General features: G+C 66.2%; 2 protein-coding genes across 2 annotated transcripts in view; one reads left to right on the top strand and one right to left on the bottom strand.

Annotated features, from left to right (window-relative positions):
• POLN (DNA polymerase nu) overlaps positions 1–1,256 on the top strand; it is a 154,065-nt gene extending 152,809 nt beyond the window's left edge. The window contains exons 22-23 of the mRNA XM_063705148.1: positions 210–271; positions 940–1,256. Coding sequence (XP_063561218.1) covers positions 210–271; positions 940–1,125 — 248 coding nt within the window. The 3' untranslated portion in view covers positions 1,126–1,256. The remainder of the gene's footprint in view (positions 1–209; positions 272–939) is intronic.
• A 2,891-nt stretch (positions 1,257–4,147) lies between these two features.
• On the bottom strand, positions 4,148–13,925 carry NAT8L (N-acetyltransferase 8 like). The gene is made up of 3 exons (XM_031010392.3): positions 13,355–13,925; positions 12,082–12,246; positions 4,148–9,488 (listed from the first exon to the last, which is right to left on the bottom strand). The coding sequence occupies exons 1-3, from the start codon at positions 13,728–13,730 to the stop codon at positions 9,121–9,123; spliced, it is 909 nt and encodes a 302-aa protein (XP_030866252.1). The 5' UTR covers positions 13,731–13,925; the 3' UTR covers positions 4,148–9,120.
• Positions 13,926–14,311: the final 386 nt, after the last annotated feature.

The raw sequence follows: 14,311 nt of genomic DNA, 5'->3' as shown, positions 1-14,311 counted from the left end.
GGAGCTGGACTCAGCCTCAGGGGCTGGGCACTCAGGGGTTCCTTGTGGGCATTAAGGTCCCACAGCTGGTTCAGGTGACCGAGTGGACACAGGAAACAAGGGGGCTCAGGGGCTGGGGCAGGACTCGGGCCTGAAAGTTCTCTTGTCTTCGGCTCCCAGGCCCCAAGGCCAAGAGACCAGCAGGGCCTCCTCTCTCTTCCACACTCTAGCTCTCGTCAGGAGGACCATGGAGTCCTTGGAACAGGTGCAGGCATTGGAGCTGCAGCTTCAGGTGAGGGGACACTTAAGCCTGCCCGGTCTTCCAGAGCCCAGGGTGAGGGGAGGCAAGCACCCCCAGGGCAGAAGAGCCAGGCCAAAGGGTGCAGCCCCAGCCCCGAGATGGCCACTCCGCAGCAGGCACAGCAGTGGAGGCTGGACCGTCCCTGAAGCCCGGGAAGCCCCACCCGACTCTGCTCACTTCAGTGAACAGGGACGGCAGCCGGGGCTGGACCCCTCCCTCCCTGTCAAGAGCTGTGAAGGCTTGGTCTACTCAAGGTCAGGGACCCCCGGGAGGGCTCTCCTGGCCTCTAGGAGCCACCAATCCTCCCGGGGGCAGGACCCTGAGGGGCAAGCACAGGATGCCCCAGGACACACCCACCCGTCCAAGGGCACCTTGTCTGCTGGCCGCAGCCTACCCACTGGCACAGAGGCCCTGGCAGGTGGGGGAACCTCCGCCAAGATCGAGGTGTCGTGACTGGGAGGTGGATGTGGCATAAGCCTGTTGCTGGGTGAATGTGGTGAGTGTGCACGTGTATGCACTTGTGTGCGTGTGGCTGTCTGATCATGTATCTGGATGTGTGCACCTGTGTGCTGTAGGCCCTGTCCCCCTGCTTGGGGTCTGAGAGGTGGCTGGGGGTGGCTGGCCCAGGCCTGGGGCTCACCTCTGGCTGCCACCTGCAGGTACCCCTCAAGGTGAGCCTGAGTGCCGGCCGCTCATGGGGACACCTGGTGCCACTGCAGGAGGCCTGGGGCCCTCCGCCAGGCCCTTGTCGCACTGAGTCTCCCAGCAACAGCCTGGCTACCCCCGGGTCCCCTGTCAGCACCCAGCCCCCACCCCCGCATTTTTCGCCTTCATTTTGTCTGTAGCCCCAGGCAACAGTGGGAGGAGAGAACTGGTTTCCAGCAGTCCATTGTGTGGCCTTCCCCAAGGTCACCAGCTCTGTACGCCCCAGGACGCATTAACCCTTTGGGGCTGGGGTGGCCCGTTATCCCCTGGAGTAAATGCGTGTGCAAAGCCCTCCTCATCCTTGTCTGAGTGAATTCTTCCTGTGAGAGGGAAGTGCCGCGTCCACAACCCCCAGCCACTTGGCTGGAGCAGGGCTGAGTGCCCCCAGTTGGGAGTGACCCAGGCTGGGTCTGGGCCAGACACTCCAGACTGGGTAGGCACTCCCAGCTCCCTCTTCCATGGATTCCAGGGGAGGGGGCTGCCTCGTGGCTCAGCAGCTGCTCCCCCCGGCAGGTGTCCAAGAAGCCACCAGCTCTGACGCCCTATGGTGTCACCCCCTGCTGGCTCCCTTCGCTTTAGGAAGCCATGGCCCAGGGCGTGCACCGTCCTCCCAGGCCAGCCCAGCGTGCAGCCCTGTACTGAGACGGAGAGAACACAGCCTCCCCGCAGGCACTGAGGCCCCTGGAGCTTGTGTTCCCGACTGATGTGTCAGGAGGACCAGAGGAGCCCCTCTATGAGAAGACCTGGCCACCCACTGCAGGCCTCCGCCATGGATGCAGCCTAGGGGCCACCGAGGACCCGCGGGCGTCTGGGGTCACATGCTCTCAGGCCACAAGGTCTCTCCCATGAGCCTCCTGCAGGCTAGTGACCAGTGGCTGCAAACAGGCTGGCTCCTGAGACAGCCAGTGCTCCAAGCAGCCCCTCCAGACTCTTCCCGTCCCACGTGCCCCTCTGCCTTCCCTAATGCACAGTGGCCTCACTGCCAGCCCAGCAGGACACCTGTGACTCACCTCTACCTCACAGCAGGCTGCGAAGGAGGCACCAACACGATCACCTCTTTGCACATGGGGAAACTGAGGCACCAAAAGGTCACAGGGCTCAAAAGTGCGCCAGCCAGGATTTCAGCCGCATCCTCACCCTGTACCATGGTTCCCTGTCTCTGTGGTGGCCCCTGGAAATGTGCTCCCGGGGTCCTGCTTTCCGGCCACCCCCCCGGGTACCTCAGCCCCTCCCATGTACTTCCTTACCCAGGTCTGGGTCTGGGCTCCAAGAGCATCCCTTGAAGTGGGGCACAGGGCCCCCTGCACCCTTCAGGGATGTCACCTCCGGCTGCCACCCACAGAGCGGCCAGCACTCAGGCTCACCATCAAGGTGCTGGCTCCTCGTGGGGACACCTGGTGCCACTGCAGGAGGCTGGCCAGGGGTGAGTATATGGGGTGCAGATGGTGCTGTGGGTTTGAGCAGTAGCCTTCCCCACCACCACCGTGTGTACCACCCTGCCCTCTTTCAAGTGGCCGCTGTGTCACCCGCGCGGCTTGCCTGTGCCCACTGAACATGGGTCATCTTTTCTGGGTGACCTGGGTCATCACAATGAATTGGTCAGGACCTCGCTGCTGTGGTCTGCGGGTGCTGGAAGTCCGTTCCTTCTTCCCTTCAATTACGCAGCATTTGCCTGACAGCGTGTGCAGTGCTGGGGAGGCAGGGACAGCTGGGTCCAGATCACAGTCCTGCTGCTATGCCACACCAGCCTTGCCCCTCTTGGTGCTTCCTGCCCCCTGGGGGAGCCAGGTGCCCATCCTGTGGCTCAAGGAAGCATTTGGTTTCTCCCCAGGAAGAGAACACCCACTGTGGCCGAGACGGCCTGATTTTCTCCTGGCTTCAAAAACATTTTCACCGCCTCCCATGTGTGTGGGTCCTGGGTGGCCGGGCCTGCCGCCAGTGTGGTGGGACGTCCCAGTGATCCAGGGAGCTGCCCGTAGCCACTGCTGGGCCCTCCTGCCAGCGCGGTGCTGTCCCTGCCTGCGTTCCCTGGGCAGCACTCTGAGCCCCAACAGGCCCCGCCAGGCCTTGATGTACCCGCCGCACCCAGGCCTCCATCCTGCCACAGTTTCAGTGGGATGTCCCACATGGGCTTTGCTGTTCGTAACCCGAGCCCAGGCCAAGGCTGCCTAGCCCTCCAGGCTGAGGGGCAGCCCTGCCCCTGCCCCTGCCCTGGGAAAGATACTTGCAGCCTGGGGTTCCTTCAGGGTCCTGGCTGGAGGGCCTGGCGGCACGGGTTGGGAGGGTGGGAAAGGCAGAAGCCGGGCCAAGGAAACCCCTACCAGGAAAGTGGCCCAGGGGACCAGCTGTGGAGCTGGGGGACCCCCAGACTCCAGGAGTTCCTCTGCCAACAAGACTGGCATCCTGACAGGGACCTGCCAGGGCAGGGGTCTGTGTCCACCCCATGTCTGTCTGTGAGACTCCCGACACCCAGCTCCCCACCCCACAGCCCTGAGCTGCAGCATCCTCGGCCTGGACCCCAGCCCTGGCATCCTCCCTCACAGACACTGGGGGTCCACCCCCATCCTGGTGGGCTCTAATGCCCGCTCACCTCACACCCTCCCTCAGCACCGCTGTTCCTCCGAGGGGCCAGGCAGGCAGGCGCCGGGGCTGCCAGGGCAAGGGTCAACATAACCACAGGAACTGGGAACCCCAGACCCAGGAGGACAGGGCAGCAGGGCCTGGTCCCACTGGGGTGGCAAAAATGGGGGGGGCGGGGCAAGGGCTGGGGGACAAGCTGTCTGCCAGGAGTTAGAGTACCCAGGACCAAGCACAGAGCTGGGGGAGGGCAGGGCCCAGGAGCTGCTCAGGGGGATCCCAGGCCTGAGAGTGAATGGGCAAAGCCCACCCGGCTGGGTGCCTGCTGGGGGAGGGGCCTCAGCCCAAGGGGCCACCAAGCCCCACTGCCCCACCTCCTGGATTACACTCCCTCCAGGGGGCAGTGCTGGCTGCAGGGCAGCCTGGCCAGGTGTAGGGGAGCCGAGGTGGGGAAAGCGGGTGGCCAGGGGAGAAGGGGGAGGCGGCGGGGGCCAAACTGGGCAACCAAGGGTGGGGCCACATCCCTGAAAGCCAGCCCTGCCACACAGTGGGCAGGAAGCGCCTCAAGAGAGCACGGGAGCCAAGTGCCTTCAACTCTGGTTTTATTGAAAAACAGCAGCATTGGGGGCCATTCAAGGGAGAGGCACACACCCACCCCCGGCCCCCGCAGCCCCTCTCCTCAGAACTCGCTCGCCCCCACCCTGGGGGCTGTTTTGGCACATCTGGGGCCTCAGAACAATCTGCCCCCGCCATGGGCTCACAGTACAGTTTCGGGAACAAACAGTAGCAGGTGAACCCCACCCCGTGCTCCCCAAGCCTGGCCTCCCCGGACCTGCCCTGGAGCTGCCCAAGCCCTCCACCCAGGCCCTGCTCCACTGAGGGGCAAGAGGGGCCAGGGAGGCTCGGCCCGGGGCTGGGGGCCCAGCAGGGAAGCCGTGGGCAGGACCTGCTTCCCCGGGCACTGCCAGCCCACCACCGCCGGGTACCTGCACAGCCACATATATGCAAGTACACACACAGGCACTCGTACGCATGCATGCTCATGCAACACACATGTACACTCTACATGTACAGCTGACATATACATCCATACACATGTGCATGCTCACCCATACACCAGCCACACACAAGTACTCATACGCATACATGCCCACACAAAGTACACACACGTACACCATATGCATATGTATGCACTCATACATTCATACATATGTGCCCCGTCAGAGTACACAAGAACATGCGCATCACACATGCATACGTGCTCATGCATACACACGGACATTCATACACATGTGCATGCTTATGGATACCCAAGACACAAACACATGTACTCACACATGCGCACACACACGTACATCTATACACGTGCTCACGCATGTACACAACTCATGCACATGTACACCTATACACACGTGTACACTCACACATGCATGCTCACACATGTACATGCTTATGCACCTACAACATGCACTCATACACGTGCACGCGCTCACACATGCACACCTATACACATGCACACATGCTCACACTACACATATCCAAGAACCCACTTGCACACACACACACACGCTCAAACACGTGCACATGCACACACACAGGTACACCCCTCCTTTAAAATGGCTAATTATTGCTGTTTTAAAAAAAATACATCCAACAATGGTATGTCCGGCTCGCCCTCCTTCACCCCACTGTGGCCCCAGGAGGCATCACGCCACCTCTGGAAGCACAGCAGCCGTGGCACCGAGGAGTAAGCGGATCCCATGGTCTGCCAAGTCTGGAACTCAAACCCCAAGTGTCAGCTCTGTGGCCATCAGCCCAGGAACACAGGCCTGTGGCCAAACAGAAGCAGCTTCCAAACAGACACAAGCAAGTCAGCAGGCAATACAGGGTGCGCGACTGCAGCGCCAGCCCACGGGGGATGGCAGTGGGCTCCCTCGGCGCAGGGGCAACTGTCCCACCGTCCCTCAGGCACTGACAGGAAGGTGGCCTCACGAGGGCCCACACAGCCCCCTGCCTGGCGGGGCAACCACCTTTGGCCCCCACAAAGCCCAGGCGCCAGCAGAGCCCAGGAACCCAAGCTCCCGGCCTCAGGCCACCAGCACAGCCCTGGGTGCCCCGGGGCAGGCGGGCCTCTCAGAGGGGAGCCAGGTCCTTATGGCCCAGAGAGCTTCCCCAGCACCTGCCACACAGCCAGGAAGCTCAGGGCGTCCCCAGCCCGTCATCCCCTCCAGGGCCTGCAGCCTTCTGCCATCTTCTCTGAGAAGGACACCGAGAGCAGGAGAGGGGTGGCCCCAGGACCTCGTGGCCTCAGGCCTGCTGTCCACAGGGCCTCCCAGGCCCAGCCTTCCCCCAGGGCCAGCCATCCACCCCTCAGGCCAGACTGACCCAGCCCTCAGCCCCTCCCTCCGGGGGCAGCTTCTCAGCTGCTGCCTGGCCCCAAGGCATGACACCAGCCGGAAGCAAGGCTGGGCATGGGGCGGAGGAAGGAGGAGGAGATGCCGCCACGGCTGCGGGGCTCAACTCCCTACGCTCAGGAGCCCTTCTGGGGGCCAGACCGCATGGCAGCTTCAGCACAAGCAGGCCTCCCACCCTCAGGGGCCAGGTCTGCAGCGACTCACACCTGGGCAGTAGCAGCTGCCCGGGGCCACCCCACCCCCAGCACACCAAGACCCATGGCTCTGGGCAGTGTGGGGCATCCCGAGGTGCTTCAGCCCTCAGCTGCCCGAAGCCTCTCACCAGGCCTGCACTGCTCGTCCAGCAAGGATGTCCTCCTTCCCCCGGCTCTGGCCCCAGGCACTGTCAGCCCCTCCCGCCTTCCACGCCCCCCACTCCAAAAACAGAGGCTTCCAAACACACAGAAATCCCAGGAGCCCCAGGCCCCTGAGCAGTGCCAGGGCCCGGCCTGGCTTTCCCCCGGCCTCACCACGCAGAGTCTGAGTGGTGGGTGCCCATGGGGAGCGGGCAGGGGGCCAGCACTCGGGGAAGCCGCACCAGCCACGTGACAGCAGGGCCCAGGAGGGCGCTTCAGAGGTAGAAGAAGTTACATCAGAGTTTCTACAAACGTATAAAATTCACGTCAGTGCACATGTGCAGAGCAGTGAGATCCCAGGCTGGAGGGATGAGGTGGGCCAGGTCAGGCCCACCCACCAGGGCACCCGGCCTCCAGCCCCGGGGAAGGATACACCTACCCCCCGGTGGCCTTCAAGGGCCCCACCAAGCTACACATTGGCCTGGTGAGGGTTCCGGGCAGCTCCGCCCCAGCCAGGCAGGCACACCAGTGCCTCTGCTCACCTCAGGGGCGGCAGGGTTCTGTACACAACCACCCCGCACACCCTGCCATCTCTACCAAGTCCTGGCAGCAACAAAAAAGGCCAAGCGTCTCACCACCCACAGGGCAGTGCAGCCAAGGAAGAGGTCACTCACGGGCGCAGGTGCCACCAGAATGGGAGAAGGCCACACCGTCCAGGACTCTCAGAACCCCTGGGGGGGGGATCTACTAGGATCAATATCAAGGAGACACTGGCAGTCCCTGGGCCTCCAGGCCCTGCCCTGGCGTCGGTGGGCTCTAACAGCCACCCCCCAAGCACCCTGCACCCCAGGAGCCCGAGGCTCCAAAGGCACAGGACCAAGGGAAGCTGGTGGCACCCTGACACGACACCCCCAAGACCTGACTCCACCTGGCCCGCTCTGCCCCTCCTGCCCCCAGCATGCCCCGCACCAACTGGGACCAGCCCCAGGCCAAACCCAAACCAAACCAAAAGAGGAAAAAGGCACAACTGTTTGTTTCCATTTTGCTAAAACACTTTACGTCTGTCTGTATATTCCAGATTAACAAAATCTGAGCTGCAAGAAAATAGGGTGCCGATTTCTGTACAGTCTACAAAACTCCCATCCCCAAGTGGGGACCGGGCACCTCCAGGGAGGAATGTACAGGGGAGTGGGGTCTGTACAGTGCTCTGCACACCTCAATTGCTAACAGGACAAAAGGCCCTTGGACGCAGGGCTTCTCTGTCCCCTCGCTCACTTCTCAAACGCCCTGTGAGGAGCATCCCTCCATGGCCCTGCACGTGGCCTTGATGCCTGGGACCCAGTTCTGTGGCCCACCCTGCCTGCCACGACCCCTCCCCAATTCCCCACACAAAGGGGTCTGGGCAAGTGTTTATTCTTCTCCTGCCACCAAAGCCAGGTCCACCTCTAAGCTGAATGTGCAGCCTGTGCCACCCTCCACCTCTGTCTCCCCTTCCAGGCCACCCCCCCGTCCAGGGCAGCCCCTGCCTGTCACCTCAGGAAGTAGAGACCAGGAGCACGGCCAGCGGAAGCTGAGGCGGCCACCCCTCTTCCCACCCAGCCCAAGGCAGCGCCCTGCCCCTCCTCCCGGAGGCTGCGGACTCCCTTGCCCCCCACCCTGCCCACCCTGCAGGCCGGGGCTGGGAGGCATGCTCCATGGCGGGGAATGACATCCAATCAGGGTTTCCCTCCAGGTTTCCAACAGCAAAACGCTCCACCCACCCGGCCACCCACCCCCATCACACTGGGCCAGAAACTGTGTCTTAGGGTACAAACTACCGTTTTGTCCCAAGAATTAAAGTCATGCAGAGTGCTATTCTGTCTAAATAACTTATTAGAAAATGTGTTGGTTTCAGGCTGGGAGAAGCTGTGGGCTGGGCGCTGTTGGCAGCAGCCTGGGCTGGTAAGATTCACAGGGTGGACCGTCAGCCGGAGGCAGGAGGTCCCCGGGGACATCTGGGAGAGGCCACCACGATCCAGTGGGCACTGGGGAGAGGGGTCCCATGGACCCCCACCCTGGCTGTGCCACAGACGCCATGGGAGTCACCTGGGTGATGACATCAGTCAGCCCAGCCCAGGCAAGGGAGGGGCCGGAGCCAGAGAAAAGGAGGGCGTCAGAGCAAAGCAGGTGTGGACAGAGCCGGGCGGCGCGGGGCAGACCATGCCCTCCAGGAGGTGGGGGCAGGGGCAGGCCCTCCCACAGCCAGCTGGGGGCCGGGGACAGGGGCGCTCACCAGCCCGGGTCTCCGGGTCCAGTCTGGGCAGGGCGGCAGGGCGGGGCTGTGTGCATGCGGCATGCTCGGCCGGGCCACACCCTCGGCATGCGCGGAGCAAAGCAGCGCCGTGGCCAGCTTGGGCCTCCACAGGCAGTGGGCGCTGGGGCCGCAGGCAGGGCCGGAGCCTGGCCCCGGGCTCTGTTGCAGAGGTTCTGTGCTTGGTGAGCAAGGCTGGGCCTTCCCCAGCGGCGGCGGGCAGGGCAGCGTCATGGACAGCCGCGGTGGTCCAAGATGCCACTCTTCAGGTGGCAAGCCGCCCAGGCAGGTGGGGAAGGGCGAGGGGCTGTGGCGACAAACAACCCACCCCCACCGAAGTGTCGCCGAAGAACAACAGCCCCGCACCCCCCGGAACCAGCCAGACAACCGCAGGATGTTGAAAAGGGGAAACCCAACACAAACGCCAAGTGAGCGTCTGAAAGCAGGCCGCGCCGGGCGGCGGGCAGGCGGGCAAGGCGGACAGGGCGGCCGGGGGGGCGGGCGGGCGAGTGGCGGCAGTCACTCCTCGCGCAGCTGCAGGCGGTAGCGGTGGTAGCGGACCTGGAAGAAGAGGCGCTCAGCCAGCGAGAGGGTCATGCCAGGCAGCACGTAGTGGTCACTGGCGCCCATGTGTCTGAAGCCCAGCGACTCGTAGAGCTTGTGGGCGGCCACCTTGACGGCCGTCGTGCCCAGCACCACTGCGGAGTAGTTGTGCACCACGGCGAACTCCAGCACCTTCCGGCCCAGCGCCTTGGCGATGCCCTTGCCTCGGAAACGTGAGTCCACAGACATGCGCAGCAGCTCCACCGTGTTGTCCTCCTCGTGGGCCCGCGCAGCCACAATGCCCACCACGTTGCCATCCAGCACGGCCACCCAGAAGCAGGAGCCTGCAGGGGATAGGGCGGTCAGGGACACCCGGTGAGGAAGGCTGGGGAGACCCCTCCACCTCTGGGGTGAGACAGGGCCCTTGGCACTGCCCCCTCCAGCTGGACACCAAGCCAGGGCAGTGGGACATCCAATCCCGGCAGCCCCCGGGGCCTAGCTACCAGCTCTGCTGGAGCCAAGGGAGGGGGCAGCCACTACTCAGGACAAGCAGGTAGAGCCCCCCTCCAGAGCTCCTTAAGCAGAGAAAGCCAGCCCAACCCCTGTTACCCAACAGGCCAACAGCCAGGACCCACTCAAGCCTGGAGGCTGTGCTGCTCAGAGTCGTGGTCAAAGGCCCGAGTCCCTCCTCTAAGACCAAGGGCTGGAGCAGGCTTTGCCTAGTCAGGCCCCTGCCCTGCCCAGCTACTCCCAGACCAAATGCCTTGATGGCCCGGGCCACCCTGAACAGGACATGGTGCAGCCAAACTGCTGTGGCTCCTGGCCACGCAGGGTCACCCGGGCCATCACGGCAAACTCCAGCACCCACAGCAGAGGGCCGCGAAGGGCAGGGGTCAGCAAAGTGCGTCCAGAAGGCTCCCTGCAGCCCAGGAGGAGCTTTCCTATAAATCCAAGTGGGGGACAGGGGATGGCCCCTCTGGCCCCGGCCTCTCCTAGCAGTGGGCCAAGTGGCCAAGCCATCACCCCATCCACAGCACGGCCCAATTCTCACCTCAAGTCAGGCACGAAGCCAGGAGGTGGCGGTCGTGGGGGAGGGGAACCAGCAGGGGAGGAGGAGAGGTGCAGGGGCAGGTGGGGGCGGTTGTGGGAGGGAACCTGCAGGCACTGGCCACAGGGGAAGCCCAGCCACCTCCAGCAGCCAAAGGCAGAGGCGGCACCCAGAGACCTCTCTGAAGACCAAGGGTTTGGCCAGTGGAGGGCCACACAGCCTGCCTGTGGCCCATCCAGCCTCCTCCTCAAGGAGGCTCTGCACCTGCCCCGAGCCCCGGGAAGCCCTCCCATCCCTCCCCATTGCCCCTCTGCACAGCCACCAGCCTGCTGGCTCCATGAGGGGGACCTCTGTCTCCTTCACTGCTGGACACTGAGGCCTGGCAGGCGGCTAAAGGGGTACTGAAGGCCCTTCAAGGAGAAGCAGCGTGGGGGCGGAGCCACCGGGCACCACTGCCATTGCCACAGCCATGAGCAGCTGGGCCCTCCAAACTCTGTGCAGCTCCAGGGTTCCCAGGAGGGCTGCCCCTCCTCGGCCCCCTGTCCTGGAGCCCCTGGGGTCTCCCACACCCAACCCACTGTCTCCCTACCCACATAGCACCCCTACCTCCAGGAGGGATCCTGGACCAGTATCCCTCCCACCAGCTGGCCTGCCCACCACCCAGGGGTTCTGCCTCTACCTACCCAGGCAAGACCAGAGATCAGGGCCATCCCAGGAGTAGCAACGCCCAGCACCATGTGGCCCTGGGCACACCTCACTTCTCCCAGGACTCGGTTTCCACATGTGCACAAGCAGCTCCCAGAATCCACCACGGGCCATCAGCAGCTATCCAGCCTCTGCCCTCGTGGGGTGTTCCTGCAGCCCTGCCAGCTACGCCTCCACTCCCTCACACCAGGGAGCCCATGGCCCAGAGGGAGCAGGGCCATGCCCCGTGTGCCCACCGGAGCCCCCTTTGTTGCTGTGGCCTGTGCTTCCTCATGGCCCGTTTCCCCTCCCAAGCAGAGGCTGGCCAGGGCTCAGGGGCTGCTCAGATGCTCTGTTTGGGTTTAGGAAAGGGTCAAGGAGAGCAGCAGGCACCAAGGCCGTGGCGCGGGGGTGGAGCATGGCAGCCAGCGGTGCCAGACACTGCCCCTCCCCTGACACTGACCGGGCTCCTGACAGACCCTGCCCAACCCTTTGGGCCACACTCTGTCCCTCTCATTGGCCTACAGACGCTCCAGGATCGCAGAGAGCCTCCCACCCCAGAGAGCAGAGTCTTCACCCCTGCGGCATCCGGCGTGGGGGAACCGGTGTGGCTCAGCGGCTGGGGGCCAGCCCGAGGGTGGAGAACAACCCCCACCCCCCCAGAGCCCAGACCCAGCTCCTCCAGCTATAGAAGGCCACAGGGGCTGGGACAAAACCCTTCAGCTAAGCGGCCCAGCGATCAGGCCAGAAGTGAAGGCCAAGGCTCAAGGTCAGGTCCCCTGCCCCCACCCCATCCTCTGTGCCCCAGTAGGGTCCCCGGCCCCTGCCACACAAGCCCTCTCCCCCCAGGACCCTGGCACTGCAGGCAACCCCATCCCCGCAAGGCACACCAGATGGGACCCACAGAGCCCAGCGGCCCTTGCCCCACCGCAGCAGGCGCCAGGGAGACGCATCCACAGCAGGGAACGGTGGAGCCACTACGTCGCAGGGCCAGCTCAGGTCACTCAGCGGGAGGAGCCGGCTGTGCCTCCCCCAGCCCCGCTGACACCGGAGGCCTCGGTCACCCAGAAGGCTCAGGTCACAGGGGCCCCGGCTCAGGCCCACCCACGCCGGCCCTCGCCCAGGCCTGCCCTGAGGTTGCTGGAGTGCGTGCCCCCGAGTGCTGTCTGGGGCGGAGGTCGCGGAGGGGTAGGAGCGGGACTCACCAGGCGGCTTCATGTAGTACTGCTCGATGTCCGCCATGTCCGTGTGCAGCGCGCACTCCAGGTAGGCGCGGATCACCTTGCGGCTGTAGTAGTAGCGCAGGCCCAGCAGCGCGGCCGGCACCAGGCACGTCAGCAGCAGCGAGCGGCTCACGGCGAAGCACAGCGCTGCGGGCAGAGGGCGCGGGTCAGCGGCGCGGCGGGGGTCCCCAGGCCCCGGAGACGCCACCCCGGCGAAGCCCGCTAGGGACGCCGCGCCCGGCCGCGCTCCTGGTGGAGGAGCCGGGGTCATCTCGGGTGCTTTCTACTTCTCCCTATTTCCAAGCTTCCTGCGGTAAAGACAGCCACCCCACCCACCCCCACCGCCTGGAATGAGCCTCGGCGGGTCTCTGAGCTTCCAAACACGGCAGGACACCCTCGGGATGGCCGGGCCGGGAAGGGCTCTGCCCACGCTGGCCTGCTGAAGCCAAGGTGGGCAGATCCTGCAGGGAGCTGCCCCGCAGACCAGGCCCCGCGCGGGGGAGGGCGGAGGGGGGAGGGGGAGAGGGGTGTCCCACGTTCCAGCACCGGGCCCCAGGACCCCCTCTTCCCAGGGCCCCAGCAAGAGCCCTTCCTGGCCAGCGTCCGGGAGCTCTGAGGGCAGGGACAGGGCAGGGAGGCCCCACACTGCTTCCAGCCGCATTTCGGCTGCCGTGACCTTGGGATAGTCGCGTCCTCCCTACGCGGCCTCAAGCGCCTCATCTGTAAAATGGGAGCGAACCCCCTCACCCCGGCAGGAAGCTCCGAGGGGAAGGGCACCCAAAGACCCTGCAGGGGCCGCCCTCTGCGACCGCCCCGGCTGTGCCAGGCGCGCGCACCCCCCGCGGCGCCGGCTGTCTTCCCCTCATAAATTAGCACCGAGCGGGAGGCGGCCTCCCCCGCCCGCAGATTATATTTAGGCACTCGCCGGGGCCCAGCCGCGGCAGGCGCTACCTGCCCTGGCACCCGCCCCCACCCAGGATGCCCGGGAGGGGACAGGGGAGGAGGTGGGGGTGGGGGGCTGCGCGGCGGGGACGCAGGTGCGGACCCCGGACCCTCCCCGGCTCCGGCCCGCTCGTGGCCCTGCGCCCATCCCCACGCCCATGGCCAGCCCTGCGCGGGGCCCGGCGAGGCAGAAAGCGGGGGGCTTCCCAGGCTGGTCCCCGGGAGCCGGGCGCGGGGTCCGCGTGGACGCCGGGGCGGGGGAGCTCCGCGCCGGCCCGAGGGACTGCGGCAGCCGGGGGCCCGGCGCACTGACCCGCCAGCAGGGCGTAGAGCAGCTGCGCGCGCGGGTGCTGCCGCAGGCCGCGGAAGGCCGTGTTAGGGATGCGCTCCATGATGCCGTCGTAGAAGATGCGGCGCGCCGCCTCCTGCTCGGCCGCACGGAACTCGCGGATGCACACGCCGCGCCCCCCCGGCGGCCCCGCGCCCCCCGCCCCGCCGTGAGGCTGAGCCACCGGGGCAGGTGGGGGCGCGGGGGGCGCGGCGGCCGGCCCGGGCGCGGCGGGCAGCGGGGGCCACATGGCGCCGGCGGCGGCGAGCAGCGCGTCCTTCTTGGCCCCCGGCAGCGCCTCATGGTCCTCGGCGGCCACGATCTTCGTCTCGCAGACCATGTCGGGAGGCCCACAATGCATGCACCCGGCCGGGCGGCGCGGCAGCGGGGACGCGGCCGGGCGGCGGCGGGCACGGCCGGGCCCAGGGCAAGGGCGCGGCGCCCTCGGACCCGCGGCGGCGGCGGCGGCGGCGGCGGCGGCGGCGGCGGCGGCGGCGGCGGCGGCAGCTCAGGGGCGCGGGGCGGAGGCGGCGGGCGGCCGGGGCGCGCGCAGGGAGCTGCGCCGCATTTTGGAGAAGTATTTATAATGCGGCGGCGCCGGTGCAGTCGCGGCGCCCGCGGCCCGCAGGGTCCTAGCGTCCACTGCATTGGCTGCCGGGGGTCACCATGTGATCGCGGGGGTGGGGGAGACGCCGCCCCCGCCCCGCCGGGTGGCTCGCTGGGCGCGACGGGGCGGCCGGGCAGCGCGAGGGGCCCGGCACGGGCGGGGGCGGCGGCGCGGGCGGGGGCTCCTGGCCCCGGGGGCGCCCGGCGGTGCTCGGGACCCGGCCGCGGAGCGCGTGATGGGCGCCGCCCGCCCCGCCCCCCGCTCCCACGCCGCGCGCCTGGGAGCGCCCCGACCCCGGGCCCGGCCGCCGGCGTCCGCGGCGCCACGTTCTCCTC

Source organism: Gorilla gorilla, chromosome 3 (genome assembly GCF_029281585.2).
Source record: "Gorilla gorilla gorilla isolate KB3781 chromosome 3, NHGRI_mGorGor1-v2.1_pri, whole genome shotgun sequence".
Taxonomy (NCBI): Eukaryota; Metazoa; Chordata; class Mammalia; order Primates; family Hominidae; genus Gorilla; species Gorilla gorilla.
Note: the sequence above shows the minus strand (reverse complement) of the source record. Positions and strands in the feature narration are given on the sequence as shown.